At 41.4% G+C, this 22815-nt stretch overlaps 1 protein-coding gene across 2 annotated transcripts; it reads right to left on the bottom strand.

The window, feature by feature from the left end:
• Positions 1-246: 246 nt before the first annotated feature.
• Positions 247-20927, bottom strand: LOC148154422 (uncharacterized). 2 transcript variants are annotated; one of them, XM_088015585.1, is made up of 8 exons: positions 20703-20927; positions 20465-20585; positions 13432-13779; positions 10475-10576; positions 9157-9510; positions 5991-6317; positions 5272-5601; positions 247-3308 (listed from the first exon to the last, which is right to left on the bottom strand). In XM_088015585.1, exons 2-8 carry the CDS (start codon positions 20574-20576, stop codon positions 3247-3249), a joined length of 1635 nt encoding a protein of 544 aa, XP_087871711.1. In that variant the 5' UTR covers positions 20577-20585; positions 20703-20927; the 3' UTR covers positions 247-3246. The 2 variants fall into 2 exon arrangements, with proteins under 2 accessions (XP_087871711.1, XP_087871710.1); XM_088015584.1 differs by having other exon boundaries at positions 247-3311; positions 20703-20919.
• Positions 20928-22815: the final 1888 nt, after the last annotated feature.

Below are 22815 nucleotides of genomic sequence, written 5' to 3'. Positions count from 1 at the left end.
GAAGACAAAAACACAGAATAATTCACCTCCATGTCATAGTGCAGTAAATAAAGCCTCGTCCTCCACTCTTTTTATCCAGCACCTTTTCTTTTTGTTACATCTTTCATCGCTTAAAATAAGCTCAAACTATCTGTAACCCAAGTTACATTCTAGGATTATTAAAGAAATAATCCAAGCTGGGGTTAATTCTTAAACTAGATTCGGCTTCTAGAGGAAGTGGCAAATTGTAAAACACAGACAACCAGATGGTGCAAAATCGGTGTATTGTGTTAATATTTACAATATATACAAGTTTATCAACAGTTATTGAAGTTATTGAAGTCCACAATGGTTCCCTAATCCAAGGAATTCAAAAAGTTCTTGCTGATGTTGAAAACAACAAAAATTAAATCCAATTCTTTCTGAAGAGGCCAGTCCAGAGTGAAGATTTTATGGACTGATGTCCCCAACCAAATCAGAAGAGCTTTCTTCGATGCCAGAAGTTGTTGTGGTGTTTCCGGATCCGCTAGTGGGTTAGCTCGCCAGTCTGGTAACATAATACCAGGCAATCCATGATTTATACTGTGGTAAACTCCTTTGACTGGGAATCTGCAAACACCTGGCCTGTACAAACAGGCCCAAACAATCAATTCACATGTACATGCATTTTGCTACAGTTAACCGAATCTACCTAATAATCATAAGTTGCAAATTCAATTTGTTTTTGCTTTTTTTCCTTTTTACACAACAGTAGTGTTCTATTCAGACTGATATAATGTAATCTACTCAACAAGCTGGGAAAGCTAGTGCTAGCTTACTAGCTCCCAAACAAACACTCACCAGTTCCCTCGTGTCAAACCGTGATCGTTTCAACGTTTAGCCGAATGTTCACATGTCTGTACGTTAACAGAGGCACACAATTGAAGGATACATAATAAACATTTGACAAGTGCTTGGGAACAGACCAGAAGCCTACCTGCACGTCAGAGTCCGACAGCGTCTCCTACCTAAGGTGAGATTGAGCCGTAGCTGTCAATTTAGGACGCTGACGTGCAGCTGTCACATGACAGGAAAGGAGGATTTTAATTAAACCTTTAAATAAAAATACATAAAGTTAGATCTAACAAAATGGAAAAATAAAATAAACTGAATCCAATATAGAAAAATGATCCTGGTTACATATCTCTATTGCTTCTGCATCATCAGCCGTGTTTGTTTACTCTAAAGAGCGATGCATTAAAGGAGATGAGTTGATATAAGGGGCTTTTACGGATTTTCTGTCTGAAATCTGAATGTCAGTGAGAGAAATCCGTGTGTTGCTCTTGCCGTGGTGGCCAACCGAACCGTTATGCCTATGATCTTTTGTTGGCTACTGACTCTCAGGTTTTGAAAATGGGCCAATAATCAGCCGACAGTTCGTGTAGTGTGAGCTGAGCATTACACTAAGGAAATGAGGAAGGGAGGGTCAGTGGAGAGCACCGGAGTTCAGCCTTTTTTCATCCAGTGTCATCAATCGAAAGAGAAAAAGGCAGGAAGAGACGATAAAGCCGATAATTAAAATGAGGTCGATAATTTTCATTTATCGTGCGATTAATTGATTTATCGCAATAGGCCTAATCATCTTGTTCCAGATGAAAGTTTAGAGGGACAGCCAGGTGTTGGTAGATTTGATTTCAATATGATCGCTTGCTCAGAGTTCCTGGAGATGTTTAAAGCTTGGGAAGCCTTTTGGTATCCAAATCTGGTTTTAAACTTCTCCAACAGTAACTGGGACCTGCCTGGTGAGTTCCTTGGTCTTCATGATGCTCTCTGCACTTTAAACACAACCAGAGACGATCACAGAGCAGGTGCATTTATAGGAGACTTGATTACACACAGGTGGATTCTATTTATCATCATCAGTCATTTAGGACAACATTGGATCATTCAGAGATCCTCACTGAACTTCTGGAGCGAGTTTACTTCAGTGCACTGAAAGTAAAGGGGCCTAATAATATCACATGCCCCACTTTGCAGTTTTTTATTTGTTAAAAAAGTTCAAAATATCCAATACATTTTGTTCCACCTCACGATTGTGTCCCACTTGTTGATTCTTCACAAAATATTAACATTTTTAGATTTTTATGTTTGAAGCCTAAAAAGCAGCAAAAGATAGAAAAGTTTAAGGGGGACGAATACTTTCACAAGGCTCTGCAGATCAGTTCAAACCTGATAGAGAAGTTTTCACATTTACCAGTTTGATGCAGAAACTATTTACTGGACGCTCTAACCATCTGCCTCCTTTAGACAAAACCCCCCTCAACTCTACTAGAACAGAGCGCAATGTTCATCTCTGGCCACAAGGTGGCAGCATTGTCACATGGGAAAACTCCAGCAGCATAAGGATTCAGTTACATTTTTACTGCTTCATAATATGAATCTGGATCCCGACAGGAAGCAGAATATAAATAATAATGAAGCAGCTGAATGTTTACATCAGTTTTCTGGAATACAGTTTAAAGTTTCTGACTTCCTGTTTCCTTCAGGCTCCAGTTTCTGGTCTAAACTGGTTCCAGTGACGTCAGAAATCTGTAATTATGTTAAAATTCTGCATTTTATGCAAATTAACAGTTCATGCCAGTGGCATCAGTAGGCCAGTAGACGTTTATATTCAATTCATGTTTAAAATAAAAATGTGAAATAAAAAAGCTTCTATTATTTGTATTGAAAGCACATTAATGGATTCATATAGAAATAGAGATAAACAGACAGTTTAGGCCTGTCTGGAAACCCAGAGTTGGATTATAATCCAGGACCATAATAATCTGTCCACATTATAATCTAATAAAAATTAATAAATGTAATAATGAGTGGAACTGAATCTTAAATAAACCATAAAGGCAAAAAATATCTCCAGGTCAAAAGCTGCAAATTCTGGACTGGAAGTAAAAAGTTGAGAGATTTTTCCAGTTTGTGTTTGAATAGATGATGAAAAAGAAAGAAGAGGAAGAGGAAGATGATGGTTCTGGTCAGACAGAACTCTTCTCCTTTAAGGATCCAAACCAGTTCCAGTTCCAGTTCCAGTCATGAACTGGTTCCTCAGGCAGCAGAAATGATTCCGTTCCTTCAGATCTTCATTCTGTCATCAATAATCAATAGTGATCAATCAGAGGCTGCAGACTGGACCAGAGGTCCAGGAAGTGTCTCTGTTGGTCCATCAGAACCTTCACTGAGATCAGCTCTGATCCAAAGTCTGACTGGATCAATGATCAGAGATGATCAACCTGATCAGACTGATTGATCAGCCAGCAGTGGCTTCCTGGTGTCCTCTGGTTGGTCCTGGTCTGTCCCTGCTGAGGAGACAGAGGACAGTTAGAGAGACAATCAATCAGCATCAGGATCAGATGTTGGTAAACGACTTGAACTCATCAAGTCAGAGGATCCAAGAGGATCTACATTCACTCTGCATTCACTCATTCATTCTACATTCACTCTACATTCACTCTGCATTCATTCATTCATTCTACATTCACTCATTCATTCTACATTCACTCTGCATTCACTCTGCATTCATTCATTTATTCTACATTCACTCATTCATTCTACATTCACTCTGCATTCACTCTACATTCACTCATTCATTCTACATTCACTCATTCATTCTACATTCACTCTACATTCACTCATTCATTCTACTTTCACTCTACATTCACTCATTCACTCTACATTCACTCTGCATTCATTCATTCACTCTACATTCACTCTGCATTCATTCATTCACTCTGCATTCACTCATTCAACTCTACATTCACTTTGCATTCACTCTACATTCATTCATTCATTCATTCTACATTCACTCATTCATTCTACATTCACTCTACATTCAATCTGCATTCATTCATTTATTCTACATTCACTCTGCATTCACTCTGCATTCATTCATTTATTCTACATTCACTCATTCATTCTACATTCACTCTGCATTCACTCTACATTCACTCATTCATTCTACATTCACTCATTCATTCTACTTTCACTCTACATTCACTCATTCATTCTACATTCACTCTGCATTCATTCATTCACTCTACATTCACTCTGCATTCACTCTACATTCACTCTGCATTCACTCTACATTCACTCTGCATTCACTCTACATTCACTCTGCATTCACTCTGCATTCATTCATTCACTCTACATTCACTCTGCATTCACTCATTCATTCTACATTCACTCTGCATTCACTCATTCTACATTCACTCTACATTCACTCTGCATTCACTCTGCATTCATTCATTTATTCTACATTCACTCATTCATTCTACATTCACTCTACATTCACTCTGCATTCATTCATTCATTCATTCTACATTCACTCTGCATTCACTCTGCATTCATTCATTTATTCTACATTCACTCATTCATTCTACATTCACTCTACATTCACTCTGCATTCACTCATTCATTCTACATTCACTCTACATTCACTCATTCATTCTACATTCACTCATTCATTCTACTTTCACTCTACATTCACTCATTCATTCTACTTTCACTCTACATTCACTCATTCATTCTACTTTCACTCATTCATTCTACATTCACTCATTCATTCTACTTTCACTCTACATTCACTCATTCATTCTACATTCACTCATTCATTCTACTTTCACTCATTCATTCTACTTTCACTCTACATTCACTCACTCTACATTCACTCTGCATTCATTCATTCACTCTGCATTCATTTATTCACTCATTCACTCTACATTCACTCTACATTCATTCATTCATTCACTCTGCATTCATTCATTCACTCTACATTCACTCTGCATTCACTCTACATTCATTCATTCACTCTGCATTCATTCATTCACTACATTCACTCTGCATTCACTCATTCATTCTACATTCACTCTACATTCACTCATTCATTCTACATTCATTCTGCATTCACTCCTTCACCCAGTGATCCACCTGCTGAACGTCCTCAGTGGAGGATTCATTTATTCTCTCTGGTGGACAAAGATGGAGGAGGAACTTCCTCTGACTGCAGCTCTGATGTTTCTCTCTCTACCTTCCTGGTTGTCCTTCCAGCTGCTCTCTCTCGTCTTTTTACCGTTTTCTTTCCTTTGCTTCATCTCTTCCTATCAGAACCAGAACTGATCCAGTCGGTTCTACTGGTAGAACCAAACAGAACCAACCTGGACCTCTATCTCCTGCTCACACTGACCTTTGACCTTGTGATCAGCCAACCATCATTATTGATCACAACCAATCAGCTGATTGGAAAAATACATTTAAACCACTGACCTTTGACCTGGAGAGCAACTTGTTTCATCATCAGGATGACTCCAGCTCTGTTGGAGACTCTGCAGGTGAAGATGCCTCTGTCTCTCTCTCTGGGTCGTCTCAGATTCAGACTGAGGTCTTTAGTCTTCAGCGGGTTTTCATCCATCTTGGTTCTAGTTCTATAAGACGGGTCCTGTTCTCCAGGCTGATCAGAACCGTTCTGATACACATGGACCTTCTTGTCTCTGCTGTCCCTCCACTCCACTCTAACGTCTCCATCCAGATCCTTTGTGATTGTCCAGGACAACAGGACAGACTCCTCCCCTGATTCCACCTCCACCTGTTCTGGGTCTGAGAGACAACAGAGGACAAGATGAGTTGGACAGACAGCAGCAGCTCTGAGGACATGTCCTCTGACTGGATGAAGGTCCAACATGTTGGACTGGTTCCATCTGAAATGTGTCCCATGTCTCCACTGAATAGAGACACTGTTGTCTCTGCTGTGTCCAACCAGCAGCAGGTGGACAGAATGTCCTCAGTGAGGACAGCAGGAAGCTGCAGACTGTCCCCAACAGCAGTTGGACTCTGGTCCCCGTCTGTCCTGGACCTCTTCCTCCTGCTCTGCTTCCTCATCTTCATCACTCATTACATCACATTGACCTTTGACCTTCTGATCAGCCAATCATCACTATTGATCAGAACCAATGAGCTTATTGGAAAAATACATTTTAACCACTGACCTTTGACCTTTAGCTGAACTTGTTTCATCATCAGGACGTCTCCCTTCCTGTTGTAGACTCTGCAGGTGTAGAGGTTCTCGTCTCCATCAGTCGGCCATGACAGAGTCAGACTGAGGTCTTTAGTCTTCAGCAGGTTTCCATCCATCTTGGTTCTGGTTCTGTAGAACTGGTCCTGTAATCTAGGCTGATTAGAACCGTTCTGATACATATGGACCTTCCTGTTGTATCTGTCCACCCACTCCACTTTAGTGTCTCCATCCAGATCCTCTGTGGTTCTGCAGGGAAGCAGGACAGACTTCACCCCTGGTTCCACCTCCACCTGATGGACTGAGAGACAACAGAGGACAAGATGAGTTGGACAGACAGCAGCAGCTCTGAGGACATGTCCTCTGACTGGATGAAGGTCCAACATGTTGGACTGGTTCCATCTGAAATGTGTCCCATGTCTCCACTGAACAGAGACACTGTTGTCTCTGCTGTGTCCAACCAGCAGCAGGTGGACAGAATATCCTCAGTGAGGACAGCAGGAAGCTGCAGACTGTCCCCAGCAGCTGTTGGACGGTGTCTCCAGTTGGAAAGACGAGGACACGTCTCCATGGAGACCAGAAGAGGACAGGCTGCTCCGTGTAACCCATGTGTCCGCCATGACCCACCGTCCCTTTAAGCTCTGGGATCCTCATGTGTGTTTCCGGGTTTCCACTATGCTGCTGCTCACTGTTGGTTGTGGCAACATGAAATTTCCAGATCAACTCATCACTTATCACCCATTTAATCCCTAAAACCTGAGGCTCTGCGGTGAGTTGTTAAATACCATCTGACTTGACGTATCTGCAATACTAGCGCCGCTAATATATCCGCTGCAATTCTCACCAGGTTGGGATTCGTTGACAGCTGGTATAGCTTCCTGATGAGAACAAGTTAACATTTCATCCACTTTCTCAGACAATCCGTTACTCGACGGTGAGTAAATATATATATATATATATATATATATATATATATATATATATATATATATATATATATATATTTACTCACCGTCGAGTAACGGATTGTCTGAGAAAGTGGATGAGATGTCTGATGTTGTTCCTGGGATCTGTTTGAGCCACTGCTCCAGTTTGGGGGTGACTGCCCCGAGGGCCCCGATGACCACAGGCACCACTGTGGTCTTCACCTTCCAGGCCTTCTCCAGTTCCTCTCTGAGGCCCTGGTATTTCTCCAGTTTCTCCATTTTCCTGATGTTGTGGTCACTTGGTATTGCTACATCCACCACAATGGCTTTCCTCTGTTCTTTATCCACCACCACAATGTCCGGTTGGTTCTCCATTACCATCTTGTCTGTCTGGATCTGGAAGTCCCACAGGATCTTAGCTCGGTCATTCTCCACCACCTTTGGGGGTGTTCCCCACTTTGACCTTGGGGCTTCCAGTCCATATTCTGCACAGATGTTCCTGTACACTATACCCGCCACTTGGTTATGTCGTTCCATGTACGCTTTCCCTGCCAGCATCTTGCACCCTGCTGTTATGTGCTGGACTGTCTCAGAGGCCTCCTTGCACAACCTACACCTTGGGTCTTGTCTGGTGTGGTAGATCTGAGCCTCTATTGCTCTGGTGTTTAGGGCCTGTTCCTGGGCGGCCAGGATGAGGGCCTCCGTGCTGTCCTTGAGTCCAGCTTTCTCCAGCCATTGGTAGGATTTCCTGATATCAGCCACTTCAGTTATTTGTCGGTGGTACATCCCATGTAGGGGCTTGTCCTCCCATGATGGTTCCTCCAGCACCTTGTCCTCTGTTCCCCATTGCCTGAGACATTCGTTGAGCACATCGTCCGTTGAGGCTTTGTCCTTGATGTATTTATGGATCTTGGATGTTTCATCCTGGACAGTGGCTCTCACACTCACTAGTCCTCTGCCTCCTTCCTTACGGCTCGTGTACAGTCTCAGGGTGCTGGATTTGCGGTGGAACCCTCCATGCATGGTTAGTAGCTTCCGAGTCTTAACATCCGTGGCCTTTATCTCTTCCATTGGCCAGCTAATTATTCAGGCAGGGTATCTGATTACTGGTAAGGCATAGCTGTTTATTGCACCGATCTTGTTCTTGCCATTGAGCTGGCTTCTCAGGACTTGCCTTATTCGTTGGAGGTATTTGGCTGTGGCTCCTTTCCTTGTGACCTCATCGAGGTTGCCATTTGCTTGTGGTATTCCCAGGTACTTGTAGCTGTGCTCTATGTCTGCTATTGTTCCTTCTGGGAGTGAGACCCCTTCTGTGTGGACGACCTTCCCTCTCTTTGTAACCATCCGGCCACACTTCTCTAGTCCGAATGACATCCCAATGTCAGTGCTGTAGATCCTGGTGGTGTGGATCAGTGAGTCGATGTCTCGCTCGCTCTTGGCGTACAGCTTGATGTCATCCATGTAGAGGAGGTGACTGATGGTGGCCCCATTCTTGAGTCGGTATCCGTAGCCAGTCTTGTTGATGATTTGGCTGAGGGGGTTCAGGCCTATGCAGAACAGCAGTGGGGACAGAGCATCTCCTTGGTATATGCCACATTTGATGGACACTTGTGCAAGTGGTTTGCAGTTGGCTTCAAGGGTGGTTTTCCACAGCCCCATCGAGTTTGCTCTTAGAGTCCTATTGATGTTGTACATCTCTAAGCATTCAATGTGGCAGGGTATATATATAGCTATATATATATATATATATATATATATATAGAACTTCCTGTCCTCTGTTGGAGACAGAAGGTCCAGTTGGACTGAGGCTGGTTCTGTCCCACATCAGGACATCCTTCAGTCCACATGGACATGAAGCTCTGAGTTCTGGACGGGTTGATGGAGCTACTGGACCAGGCTGGTTCTGGAGCCAACAGAAACTGGAGGTTCAGGAGCTCCTTCCAGAACCTGGAGCTCCTGAACCTTCCAGAACCAGCTGGAGGTTCTGGACCTCTGAGGCCCGGTTCTGATGGGTTCTGGAAGGATTCAGGGTTCTGATGGAGGTCAGAGGCTGAATGGTTCAGAACCAGAACCAGCTCACTGTTGGAGGTCAAACTGGTCCATGAGAACCAACCAGAACCAGAACCGATCCAGTTCAAACAGAGAGAAAAGATGGAACTGGTTCTGATCCAAACAGAACCAGTTGACCTCTAAACATACATTTAAACCACTGACCTTTGACCTTTAGCCAGACTTGTTTCTCCATCAGGATGTCTCCCTTCCTGCTGTAGACTCTGCAGCTGTAGATCCCTCCGTCTCCATCACTCGGCCATAACAGAGTCAGACTGAGGTCTCCAGTCTTCAGCAGGTTTTCATCCATCTTGGTTCTGGTTTTGTAGAGCTGGTTCTGTTCTCCAGGCTGATCAGAACCGTTCTGATACACATGGACCGTCCTGTTGTCTCCGTCCCTCCACTCCATTTTATCCACAGACAGGAAGATTCTGTATTTACAGAACCACAGGCGATGTGGGACCTTTAAGGGCAGCTGGACAGACTTCTTCCCTGGTTCCACCTCCTTCTGTTCTGGGACTGAGAGACAACAGAGGACAAGATGAGTTGGACAGACAGCAGCAGCTCTGATGGTCTCATGACTCTCTCCTCCCTGTCTCTCTGTCTCCTGGAGGACAGAGACATGTGTCCATGTCCCCTGATCTGGTGAAGAAGTGGAACCAGCTGCTGCCTGGCAGCAACCCACCAAGCTCTGCTCCATCCTCACCGACTCTTCAGGTTCTGTTTGTCCTCAAGCTGACAGAGAGACAGGAAGCTGCTGACCCACAATGCACTGGGAGCTGCTGACCCACAATGCACTGGGAGCTGCTGACCCACAATGCACCGGGAGCTGCTGACCCACAATGCACCGGGAGCTGCTGACCCACAATGCACCGGGAGCTGCTGACCCACAATGCACCCGGAGCTGCTGACCCACAATGCACTGGGAGCTGCTGACCCACAATGCACTGGGAGCTGCTGACCCACAATGCACTGGGAGCTGCTGACCCACAATGCACCGGGAGCTGCTGACCCACAATGCACTGGGAGCTGCTGACCCACAATGCACCGGGAGCTGCTGACCCACAATGCACCGGGAGCTGCTGACCCACAATGCACTGGGAGCTGCTGACCCACAATGCACCGGGAGCTGCTGACCCACAATGCACCCGGAGCTGCTGACCCACAATGCACTGGGAGCTGCTGACCCACAATGCACTGGGACCTGCTGACCCACAATGCACTGGGAGCTGCTGACCCACAATGCACCGGGAGCTGCTGACCCACAATGCACCGGGAGCTGCTGACCCACAATGCACCGGGAGCTGCTGACCCACAATGCACCGGGAGCTGCTGACCCACAATGCACCGGGAGCTGCTGACCCACAATGCACCGGGAGCTGCTGACCCACAATGCACCGGGAGCTGCTGACCCACAATGCACTGGGAGCTGCTGACCCACAATGCACTGGGAGCTGCTGACCCACAATGCACCGGGACTCACCTGGACTCCAACGGAACCAGGAATAAAGTACAAGACCTGCAGCAGCAACCAGAGCCAGAACCAGTAGAACCAGTAGAACTATGGCCCAGACTGGAAGCGAATCTGTGGAGACAAATGAAGATGTTTGAGTTATAATAATCCATCCATCCATCAGAAGATTTTCATAATCAGATTATTTTTCATCAACCCCTTAACCGTCGACCACTAAATCACCAAAAATGGCTGAAAGGCATACCAAGTTAAATCAGCTGCTGTTCTTGAACAATTTGGAGTACATGAAAAAGCTTGGTCTCTTTATGAAGACGACAAACTACATTTTCTATTTTTGCAGTCAAAAATACTTAAACTATAAGTAGTTAATAGCTATTACATTTGCAACACATTCAAAAATTTTGCTTCACCCAGATTTTTCATTTTTATTTCTTGTAAATACACATTGAGTGTTGAATGTATGGACTGGAAAATACAATAAATTTATAGAATAAAGTATTCTGCTTGTGGATTTCAAGACTGATCAAAATAGCACAATAAAGAAATGTAATTTTGGACATTTATTTATGAGGATGTACAGGTGTTGTCCAAGTGTGCCATTTGGAGTCTCCATTTGGGGGTTTAGCGTACAGTCAGACCTCCTCCCCTATGGAGTGAAAATAGTCTCAAAATATCTGTGCGTCCTTTAAATCCATCTGGAAAAATGTCCAGTAAGCAAAGTTTACTGTCCACTGGACTTCCTGTTCAAACGAGAGATGAACATGATGACCTCCTTCCAGAAGGTTTGAAGCTCCATGCATTGCCATGGAAAAGAAAATCCTTATTGATATTACATTTAACACAAACATCAGGAATACCTCAATTGAAATGGTGAAGTTTTACAGGAATGATATACGTTCTAAATATCCATTTGTATTGTAGTAATCCAAGCCTTGTGTTAGTAGTTTGTGCCTGACCCAGTATGAGTTATTTCATACTGGGATTTCTGTTTGCAGATCATTTTCATGCTTGTAAATATGAGAGACTATTTTCATGTTTTTGGACTGTGGGAGGAAACCGGAGTACCTGGAGAAAACCCACCATGCACAGGGAGAACATGGAGACTCCATGCAGAAGGACCGGGGCTGGGAATCGAACCCAGAACCTTCTTGCTGCAAGGCAACAGTTCTACCAACTGCGCCACTGTGCAGCCGCTACTGGCTCAGTGGATAGTAACTGAATCCATTTAAAATATTTGTTTCCTAGGCCAAACCTATCAAAGAGGTAACTCCATTCGATCCTGTCAGAAGCTTTTTCAGCATCTAATGTCAGCAAGGCGCGATCCACAGAAAACTGTTTCACATATAATATGTTAAGTAATCTGCAGGTATTGTGAAAACCTTGGCGCCCAATAACAAATCCGTTTTGGTCATTTGAGATTAAATTAGGAATATGCGTTTCAATCCTTTGAGCCAAAACTTTGCACAGAATGTTTGTGTCATTAAAGAAATGGGTCTAAATGAGCCCATTTCTGTTGGGGGTTTACCTGGTTTTACCAGAAGAGAAATAGTTACCAAACGTAATGATGGGGCAGGAGGCCTTTTTCATAAGATTCATTGAACGCTTCGAGTACAGGGGGCAGTTACAGCAGATGGTTTGCTAAGAGATAGCTCCTGGTTGGATGAGCAAATGTACGCTTTATTTGAATATATTAAAGGTAAGAATACACCTTTTACTATAAAACTTTCTACACAGGAGTAACAAATCAGATTTGCTCTTTGCAATTTCTCCAAAGACGTCTTTGCACGTCTTTGCTTTCTTTCCTTCTTTTCCAAGTCTGTCAGGTAAATGAATGTATTTCTCTGTTGTTCTGCAGTTTCTGTTGTAATTTCATAAGTTGTCTTCTATTGGATTGCAGCCAAGCATGATCTAATGTTACACAACACAGTTTTACCAAGTTGCTCAAAGTCTAAACTGGTATTGTTGTGCATTTAAGGTGTAAAGTTTACCTTCAACCAAACGCCCCCAAAGGCATCCCAGCGCCCCCTTTTTGTAAAAATGTCCGCCTTCGCCCCCTGCTGTCCTCTGAACGCCCATGTTGAGAACTGCTAGTCTACACAGATCCATATCCTGCAGTAGTCTGAGTGAGGTGGCATCATGTCGTTCTTCTCTTCTCCCTCTTCCATAAATGTGTAGATTGTTGCGTCTCGCTCTTGATCCAGTTCCTCACATTTAGCAGAGCGATTAGCTTCTCTCTGTAGCATGTATCGTAGCTCATGGAGGAGCAGCTGGTCCTCCGTTCGCTCTGTGGTTGGTGTTGGTTATTTCCTGCTTACGTTTTGTCTTTCGTTCAGTCAGTGATGATTCAACCCTTAAAGTAGCTTCAGATTGTTATTAGCATCAGCGTGATCCTTTCTCAGTTGGTTTAACTCTGTAAGCTTTGTCTCCATGTTGTCTTTATGTTGGCAGGTTTCTTTCTCCGTAGTTGATTTACTTTTATCAGCTTCTTTCCTGACAGTAGACATCTGTAGTTTTTGTAATTTGTCAATGTGTTGAAGAATATCCACCATGTTGTTAAATATAATCTAGCTTTAAAAACCTTTCCCCAGAGTGGAGGAATCAGGCTGCTTGTCTTTTCATGGCGTCACCAGAAGTTCACCTGGTGGAGTTTTTCATCTGGAGCTGCTTCATCACTGACTGTCTTTAATAATCTGTCTGTTCACAATATAGAAATAAACCTGATTGGTTTCATCTAACAGAGTTTGGTGATGTTTTACACAACATAACCTGGACAGTCGGACATAAAATGGTAAAAGATTCAATCAAATTTAATTGGCATGAATCAAAGTTTAAAGGTTAGAATTAATCAAATACTGTATGTGACCTTTAACCTCCAGTCTGATCTTCAGGTAGGAGATGACTGAAGATCATCTGATCTGGATCAGAACCAGGAAGCTGCTGGTTCTGATCCAGAGACAAACTCTCACCTGGAGGACGAGGAGAAACCTGGAGGCTGATGGTGCTGATCAGTTCCTCCACAAAGTTTCCTTTAGTGATTCGACATTCATACGTCCCGCTGTCATCAGTCGTTGTGTCCTTCAGAAGCAGAGACACGTCTCCTTTCTTTATCTGGTTTAGCAGCAGATCAACTCGGTCCCTGTAAGATGGATGCTGGTCTGCTGGATTGATCTGCCCGTCTTTGTACAGGAGGACAAATTCTTCTCCCAGATCAGTTCTGCTCCACTCTGCGACTAGGATTTCCCCCTGATCAGGATCTTTACATGGCAGAATGACGTTATCTCCAGGTTCAGCTTTGATCGTCACATTGTTCTGATCTACAGGAGAGGAAACGCAGAGCAGAGGTCAGAGGTCAAAGTGTGATCAGTGTAGGTGATGAAGACTCATCAGTTTCTGCTGCTGGAACCACGAGCTGCTGTGAGAACCTAACAGACCGGTTCAGGGTCAAAGGTCAGCTTCCGGAAACAATTTTAAATGTTTAAAAAAATGTGTTCACAATAAAAACTGCAGGAGTTTCTGCTAAGCTTTTATTTTTTTTAAAGAAAACATTTGATCAAAACAGTTATTATGAATCTAAACTATTATCATTCATTCATAGTTTAATGCTTTCATTGAAAATAAATACATCATGACTTCGAGCAGCTGGTGGTGAGAAAGAACCTCAGGGTCAAAGGTCAGACAGTGATCACCTGGTCCAGCCTGTAGGTCAGACTGAACCAGAACCAGAAACACATCTGGTTCTGGAAATAGGTGGTTGGATTAATCTGCATTATTTAACCAAGTTAAAACTTTCAGATTAATAGCATGTGTTCATGCTGACGGCTGCGATAAGAATATAAACCAAATTAAATATTTGAAATTAAAAATACATTTTAGACTAAAATCATCTGCATAGTCAGAATATTGTTGTGTTTTGGAGAATGAACCAGTTGAACTGGAGTCTCAGCTCTATAACAGATCCAATACAAAGACCAGAATATTGATTTATTATTGAATTAGGGTTGAAACAGTTACTCTTTGCATTAGTTTAACCTTTTAACATTTTGCTTTGTTCGTAACCTTAAAGCTAATGGAGGAAGTGAAACATCGATCCTGTTCTCCCTCTCATGAGATCATCTGTCGTCTGAAGTGGTAAATTATAATTGTTGTTGTTGAATTTTATTTCCTCCTGCAGCTCATCTTAGCTGGCAGGAATGTTGAGTTTCCAACAGGACAGACTGTAACTGGTTAGTGTTTTCATCAAGTCCAGTCAGGTTGTTTTAGTACTTATAAAACATATTTAAAACATGTTTTGTTTTTCTTTAACAGATGCAGTTAGTGAGCCGTTTCCAGAAACCAGTTTCCAAGTTTCTCACAGCAATAAGACGAAAATGCAACAATGACCAACCAAAAGGAATCATAAATGCTTATTTTTTGGACAAATCTTAGTTTCATTTGTTTTTATTTGGGTTAACCAGAGCTGGGATGTAAAAGTATTACTACTTTATTATCTTAGTTGAGTACAATTTCAACGTATCTGTACTTAAGTAGGTTTAATCATGGATACTTTCTACTTTTACTCCACTACATTTTACAGAAAGTATCTGTGCTTTCTGCTTCACTACATTTCTATAAATCGCTGTGTTACATCCAAGTCACATTATGATTATTTGTTAGTTTGAAAGTAATTAATGGTGAGAGAGGAATCGATCCACTGAACCACTGCAAACCAGGAAGGTACCATTAGACCCGTTAGCTCCTCCCTCAGGAGGAGCGAGGAGGAAACGCAGCACCTCCAGAGTCACCAACACCAAACTACAGTCATCCAGAAGGCCTGACCCCCCACGGCCTTATTTAGAAGATTTATTCAAGTTAACCGGGTCAAAAATGTGAAACCATGTAGAACTTTGAGATTTTAATTAATGAAAAGTGCATTATAAATTAAATTTATTAATATTAAAAAATGACTCCTGGAGATCCAGTGCTGCCTTCATCTCCTCATGAACTTCTAGCTTTAAAGATTCACAGTTTAATCTGGAAAACGTGTTGAGGGAAGTTAAGCTGCTGAACGTTTTCTGACTCTGGGTGTGAAACTTATTTAAGTCAGTGAAGTTTCATGTAATCCTGCCAAGCTGCTTCTTTAAATCCACTGTGATAAGTAAACAGTTAAATTGTTGTAAGCTAAAGCCACCATGAACTGAAGTAACATTGATTTCTGCAGTCGGGTCACATGGAGCAGCGGCTCCTGCTATAAAAGTCCCTCATTAAACTTCTCCTCATCCTGGTTACATAATATTAGCACCATGTGAACAATCACCACCTCATATTTACAGTCATATTTAATAAATTAAATATGGGCTCATTTATTAGATGTTGAAAACAACTTAAGCAGATATTAAACATTAGACCCACATTCCTGCATTACGGTTTTTATTAATCAGAAATGTTTTCATTAGCTGTAAGCTACAAATCGTCATTAAATAAAAGTTTAAAACAGCTTGTGGGGCATTAATCTGTATGATGTGTTTAACTTGTGAGCTGAGTTACTGAAATACTTTTCATCTAATTTACTGAACATGAAGCAGGTCATCCTGAAGTTCTGATGCATAGAATCACAAATCTAAATGGAAACTGTCATATTTATAAGAGAAGTTCGTTGTAAAGACATAAGTTGGATCTGTGGTGAGAAGAACTATTAGAAATTTCTCCAAATAAAACATAAAGACTCATTTTGAATGGATTACTCCTGTACTTTTATTTATGTCTCCTATTTATAAACTATCTGTAAGAGTTGTGCCGTTTGTTAGCATGTTATATGCAACTGCATAACAAAATAATTTCAGTAATTATATTAAAATATTATCCCTGGGCGGGTTTCTGGGGCAGCAGCCTGAATGTCCCTCCCTCATGTCACTTTGGCCATTAAATTAAATCATGAGGCGTTTTAGGCTGTTAACTTTCATTCCATTTGGTCTGCCAAGTCATAATTTGCACATAGGAATGTTGTTTTTCTGAACACTTTATGTCTTGTGTTGCCATTTGGCTGATCTGCTGCTGATCCTGTAAATATTTGAGGATAATTGTGTCGACTCAGAGTTTGGCAGCTAAAACTTTGTTAGTGTCTAGTTAAAGCACTACAGTGTGTTCCCTCCTGCTGCTCTGAGGCTCTCAGTGGCCAATGATCACTAATGAAAGCTGCTGTTGAAAGTGACATGATGATAAATCACTTAAAATACATCTGAAAATGTCGTGTCCCTCTCTGCTGAGATGATGATGATGGTGACGCCGCTGGTTGGTGTTTAACAATCACTGGATCCATTTTTGGAAAATAGCATCTTCTGTTGAGTATCAATTACCCAATAGATCAGGGGTGGCCAAGTCCAGTCCTCGAGAGCTACCATCCTGCAAGTTTTAGAAGTATCCTTACTCCAACACACCGGGATCAGCTCTACAGAGGCCTGATAACAAGCCATTCATTTGATTCAGGTGTGTTGAAGCAGGGATGCATCTGAAAGTTGCAGGATGGTGGCTCTCGAGGACTGGACTTGGCCACCCCTGCAATAGATGAACATAATCAAACTACAAACAAATTGTGAATAAAAACTGAATGCAATGATGTGGAGATGGCAAATGTCAATATTTTATTCGTAACAGAACATAGATGGCAGATCAAAAGTTTAATCTGAGTAAATGTAACGTTTTAAAGGAAAAATATGTTGATTCAAAATTTCAGTGTCTACAAATCCCTAAAAAGTTGGAACAAGTAGCAATAAGTGGCTGGAAAAAGGAAATTGAACATATAACAAACAGCTGGAAGACCAATTAACACTAATTAGGTCAATTGACAACATGATTGGGTATAAAAAGCTTCTTAGAGAGTCAGTGTCTCTGAAGCCAAGATGGTGAGAGGATCACCAATTCCACCATTGTTGCACAGAAAGATAGTGCAGCAATACCAGAATGTTGTTACCCAGCGTAAAATAGCAAAGACTTTTAAGTTATCATCATCAACTGTGCATAACATCATCAAAAGATTCAGAGGATCTGGAACAATCGCTGTGCGTAAGGGCCAAGGCTGTAAAACTACTGGATGCTCGTGATCTCCTGGCCCTTAAACGTCACTGCACCTCAAACAGGAACATCAAGGAAACAACAGCCTGGGCTCAGGATTACTTCCAGAAAGCATCGCCAGTGAACACCATCCACCGTGCCATCCGCCGCTGCCGGCTGAAACTCTACAGAGCAAAGAGGAAGCCATTTCTAAGCTCCACAAGCTCAGCCGTTTGCACTGGTCCAGGAGTCATTTAACATGGAGTGAGGCAAAATGGACGACTGTTCAGTGGTCAGATGAATCACGATTTGAAGTTCTTTATGGATCACTGGGACGCCATGTCATCCGGACCAGAGAGGACAAGGATAACCCAGGTTGTTACCAACGCTCCGTTCAGAAGCTGCATCACTGATGGTCTGGGGTTGGATGAGAGCTGGTGGCCTGGTGGCCTGGGCAGCTTGCATGTCTGGAAAGGCCCATTAATGCAGAGAACCATGTTCAGGTTCTAGAACAACATCTGCTCCCATCTAGACTTCATCTCTTTCAGGGAAGACCCTGCATTTTTCAACAAGATGATGCCAGACCACATTCTGCAGCAATCACAGCATCATGGTAGGAGAAGGATCCGGGTACTGAAATGTCCAGCCTGCAGTCCAGATCTTCACCTATAGAGAACATTTGGTGCATCATAAAGAGGAAGGTGTGACAAAGAGGCCCAAGACGATGGAACAGTTAGAGGCCTGTATTAGACATGAATGGAGAGCATTCCTATTTCTAAACTACAGAAACTGGTCTCCTCTGTCCCCAGACGTCTGAGTGTTGTAAGAAGGGGAGGAGATGCCACACAGTGGGAAAAATGGCCGTGTCCCAACTCGTGCCTGGAGGACCAGGGTTGGGAAACACTGGTTTAGTGTCAACTTTTTTGGAATCCGGTTTGTACAATACTTGGACGTTTTTGAATTCTGCTAATAAAAATTAACCAAAGCATGAAAAAAATAACACTAATAAAAACTAAAGCTAAGTAATGTTTAACAGTAATAATAAAAACTAGCAATGCCACTCTGAAAACTAAAACTAACTGAATTAGACAAACAAAAAGTCACAATAAAATTAAACTTCATTGATAAACCCAGAACTATTATAACCAGATATCCAAGAGGTCTGGGTCACATCTGTAAAAATCAGATCTGTGTTGCTCAGAAAGTCAAGAAAAGATCAGATGTTGGTCACATAAAGGAAAAGAATAGTTACTACTGGCTCTAGGAGACACCCAGCAAATACCATCTGAGATGGAATTTCAAATTTAAAGCCCATTAAAATAAGAATTTCTTATTATTTTTTTATTGTTTAATTCTTCCCTGTATATTAACTTTGTGTTTTTCTTCAGCTAAATAATCAGTGGATGCATTTATTTGATCTGAACTTCAGACTTTGGTTAACAAGTAAGAAAAGACTTAGTCATTTTTCTGTGAATAAAATTTTGAGGCAACGAAGCTGAATTTGTGAATTTGGTTTCCTATATGTGGAAAACAGCCCAAAAAAACATCTTCTTCCATTTCCTCTGAACAAAATGGCTCCAGTCTTTAATCAGCATAATGACTGTCAGTCCAGGATGAACTTCATAATTTACCTCACAACCAGCAAGATAAATCTATGTTAGCACACAAGCTACCAGATTCTGATAGATTTTATTGATACCAGTTGACTGGAAGTTCAACTGGTTCTGCCTCTTTGTAAAATAGGACTCAGCAGTTTTAACCAGTTTGACCAACTAAAGCATTTAAACAACTGGTTTGCAGATGTACAGATTATTACACATCTCATAGACGGTCAACTCTATTTATCTCATGATTATTTCTTATAGCAAAAGTTTTCACTCATTTATTTTTAAACTTCTCCTCAGGACATGTCCATACCAGTAGGGACATGTCCACCAGTGGGGACATGTCCACCAGTCCTTAGGACACTACGCCTGAGGGACAGCTGTAGAGTCAGAATCACATAACTGAAAAATACAAGGTTTGATTCATCTGGTTACACAGTTAATCTGTTTTTGAAAATTGTAATAACATTTTGATTGTTATAGGATCTCATGTTGTTGATGCTTTTAGCACTAAAAAAATAAAATTGTGATAATTCTTCACAAAAAATATTTCTGAATTGTGAAACTTTTCAACTGCAGGAAAGCATCCAGCAAATACACAGACTGATCTCATGAATTAGACTGAAAAGTTCCTGTCAGCAGTTCCATCACCAAATGAAAGACATTATATAGATTAATTAATTACTGACGTTTTAACATATTTATATAACATATTTAATACCTGCTGAACAGTTATTTTTGAAAGGTAATATTATTCTGACAAGCCTGATGTATGACCTAATTTATTGAATAAGACTTTCTGGAATTCACATTTAGTTTTGGTTTTATTCTTAGCAGTAGAAAAGAAAAGGTTTCCAGTAACTGGGTGGATCAGCGACCCCTCACCCCCCGCCCTCACCTGTATAGAGGACCAAAACTGACATAATTAGACAAAAAGGCAGAAATTTATATGTTTTTGTTTTTCCTTAAATATGTGTTTTAATCGAGAAATTTGTACATTTGATCTTTTCCTTTTGCTCTTGTCACTCCGTGTCTCCTTTACTTTTCCTTGTGCATTGCAGGATCGTCATCAAGAAAAGATGAACGCAAACGAGGGGCAGTGTCATCAGCTGATTGGTTGAACTTCACACTGTACTCAGGCTAAGCTCCAGCTCAACTTTATTAGAAAATAATGGTAGAACTCCTGACATGACTCATTTTCATGTGGAGGCTCAGACAGAACTTGTGTTTCTGACGCAAACACGTGTTTAAAGAAAAGGGAAAAACAAAAATATACATTTTGATTATGTCAGTTTTGGTCCTACACAGTCATGTCAGGGAAATAAGTAACACTGTTGTTAAGTAAAGTTTAACTACAGCTGAATCTCACCTGCAGCAGAGACAAACTGCATGAAGACCACAGACAGCAGCAGCAGAGACGCAGTCAGAGAAGAATCCATGTCCTGGTTGGTTCGGCCTCTCCGGTAGAAGCTCGGATTCATGTGAATTTTCTAAGTGGAAAATATTTTTGTCGAAACATCAAAACACTGAAGTTTAACTTAAAACACGACAGGCAGTTAGAAAAGCGGTGGAACCAGAATAAATAAACACAGAAAGTGAAAACTCACCGCGGACTGAGGCTGAGCCCTGCAGAGGCGAAAGGGTAAAGGTGAAAGTGGAGTTTATGATGCCTTCCAGGGGTAATGGAAAAACTGGGAAATCCCGACTTCCCGGACAGGATGGAGGGGGGAAGCAGGGGGTGAAAATCTGCCCCCCTGCGTCGGGAGGGCGCATTGCAGCCAGAGAGGCGGATCTGACCATTTTCACGGCGCTTCTGATCGATTCCTCGGTAAAAACAACTCATATAATCATGTCAAGGTTGTAACTTTCAGTTTAATCGGCAGCTGTTGTTTAAAAAATAAGCAATAATATAATTATTAAATAAATAAACGAGATCTTGCCTGGAGGTCTTCTTTCGCTGTTTTGTGTTGTTATTTTAAACGCCAATCGGTCTTTTTCCTACTTTTGTCACTTAAGCCTGACAAATAAAAGTCAGTCACCAAACACAGGTTTCCAACATGGTGTGTGTATTTAATTTTTCATTCCTGATATGAGAGGATGGGAGCTGGATGATAGCAGGACACCAAAAATGAAGACTTCCTGAACAGAAGAAAGTGTAGACTTTCTGGTAAAATGACATTTGTGAATGAAAAACTTGCCCATAATAATTATTACATTTAGTAGCCTTTCAAATTTATTTTCTTTTCTCATAGTTCCAAAAATAAAGCCTTTATTACAAAATTCAGTTTGGAGTTTTAGGGGAAGCCAGTGGTGCACATCATCCCAGAAAGCTTTACACACATTCATGGAAAAGATGTTCAGTCGATTCAATATCACGTCACAAAGTAAACAAGTTTCATCATCAATAGCAAATCAAGTCTAAGGAAAAACACATGAAAAGGTTTTGAAGTGGATCCTTAGCTTTTAACGGGAAGATTTAAATAATTTGTTCTAATTTTTTCCCCTTTGAACCTTTGAGAAGAAATGTGATATAAAATTTGGATTTGATACAAAAGGAAAAATAGTACTAATAAAATATTCCCTAATTTTTGAGTTTAGTTTATTACCTGTGACACATGACCATTAAGTCCAGGTAGATCAGGGTTCTGTAATCTGGGATCTCAGAAAAACATTTAGCTGTACGTAAAATATTTGGGGCAATAGCTCTAATCATTCTTAGAAATTCACTTTTATTTATTTGCAGGTTATATTTAACACCGACATCTTCAAAAGACACAAAACCTCCATTATTTAATAAATGCATTACAGACCAAACACCTTGTTCTAGACAGTTATGTGCAAAGATTGATTTATTATTAATTTTTATGTGACAGCAGTTCCTCAGGCAGTGCTGTGTGGGCTGTAGTTATGTGTATAGATTCATCTATAATATAATAAAACTTGCTGCTGAAAGAAGGAAAGTTTAACAGGCAGTTTAACATCAAAGTCACATCCAGGAAGAAAACTAACAGAAATCCAGAAGCATAAAGACAAACTCTTTAAAAAGCTTCATTTATAATTTATCCATTGAGACAAAGTCAGTTCAAAGGTCATGCTCAGTGATGACATCATCAGTGAAATCATCAATCTCCTGCCCAGCCTGGGTTGGTGAGGTCGTTACCATGGAAACAGCTGAAACTCTTTCTGTGCACAGAGAAGCTAAAAGGCAGGTAATTTATTAACTAATTTATAGTTAAAATAATGTTGATGAATAAATGAGGAGCTCAGAGAATCAAACTGTTTCTGAGTCCAGATGAAGTTCAGCCAGATGACCAGCAGGGGGCAGAGCAGCTGCTGCTACAGGATGAACCAATCAGACTGATTGAAACTATAAACATGTCAGACTGGATTCAGATCAATAACTAAACTAAAGATGATTTTATTCAGTCTGGGTTCGTAGCTGTTTATTAACTCCTTATACTTTAATATTTAACTTTTTTCTATTAACATTTCATCAGTACAGGATATTAGTTTAGGTTCTCAATGATGATGATGATGATGATGATGATGATGATGATGATGATGATGATGATGATGATGAAGCAGCAGCAGCCTCTGGATGAAACCTGAGCCGCTGCCACCAGGGGGCGCTGTTGGTCCTGGAGCTGCAGTGTCTGGATGACCCTGAGGTCACAGAGGGTCACAGCTGGATTGAGGCAGATTATTTATTCTCTGTGGATT

The sequence above is a fragment of the Poecilia mexicana genome, unplaced genomic scaffold (assembly GCF_051168715.1).
Source record: "Poecilia mexicana isolate PSO_F unplaced genomic scaffold, ASM5116871v1 scaffold_18, whole genome shotgun sequence".
NCBI classification, from domain to species: Eukaryota; Metazoa; Chordata; class Actinopteri; order Cyprinodontiformes; family Poeciliidae; genus Poecilia; species Poecilia mexicana.
This window is presented reverse-complemented; position numbering and strand designations above follow the sequence as displayed.

What these genes read in the sequence shown, in the direction of transcription:
- LOC148154422 (XM_088015584.1), bottom strand. Translation starts at nt 20,576, where the DNA reads ATGAATCCGAGCTTCTACCGGAGAGGCCGAACCAACCAGGACATGGAT. An exon ending in GCAGTTTGTCTCTGCTGCAG is followed by an intron (nt 13,780 to 20,464) that starts GTGAGATTCAGC and finishes CCTCTCCTGTAG; the next exon opens with ATCAGAACAATGTGACGATC. An exon ending in GGTTTCTCCTCGTCCTCCAG is followed by an intron (nt 10,577 to 13,431) that starts GTGAGAGTTTGT and finishes TTGTCTCCACAG; the next exon opens with ATTCGCTTCCAGTCTGGGCC.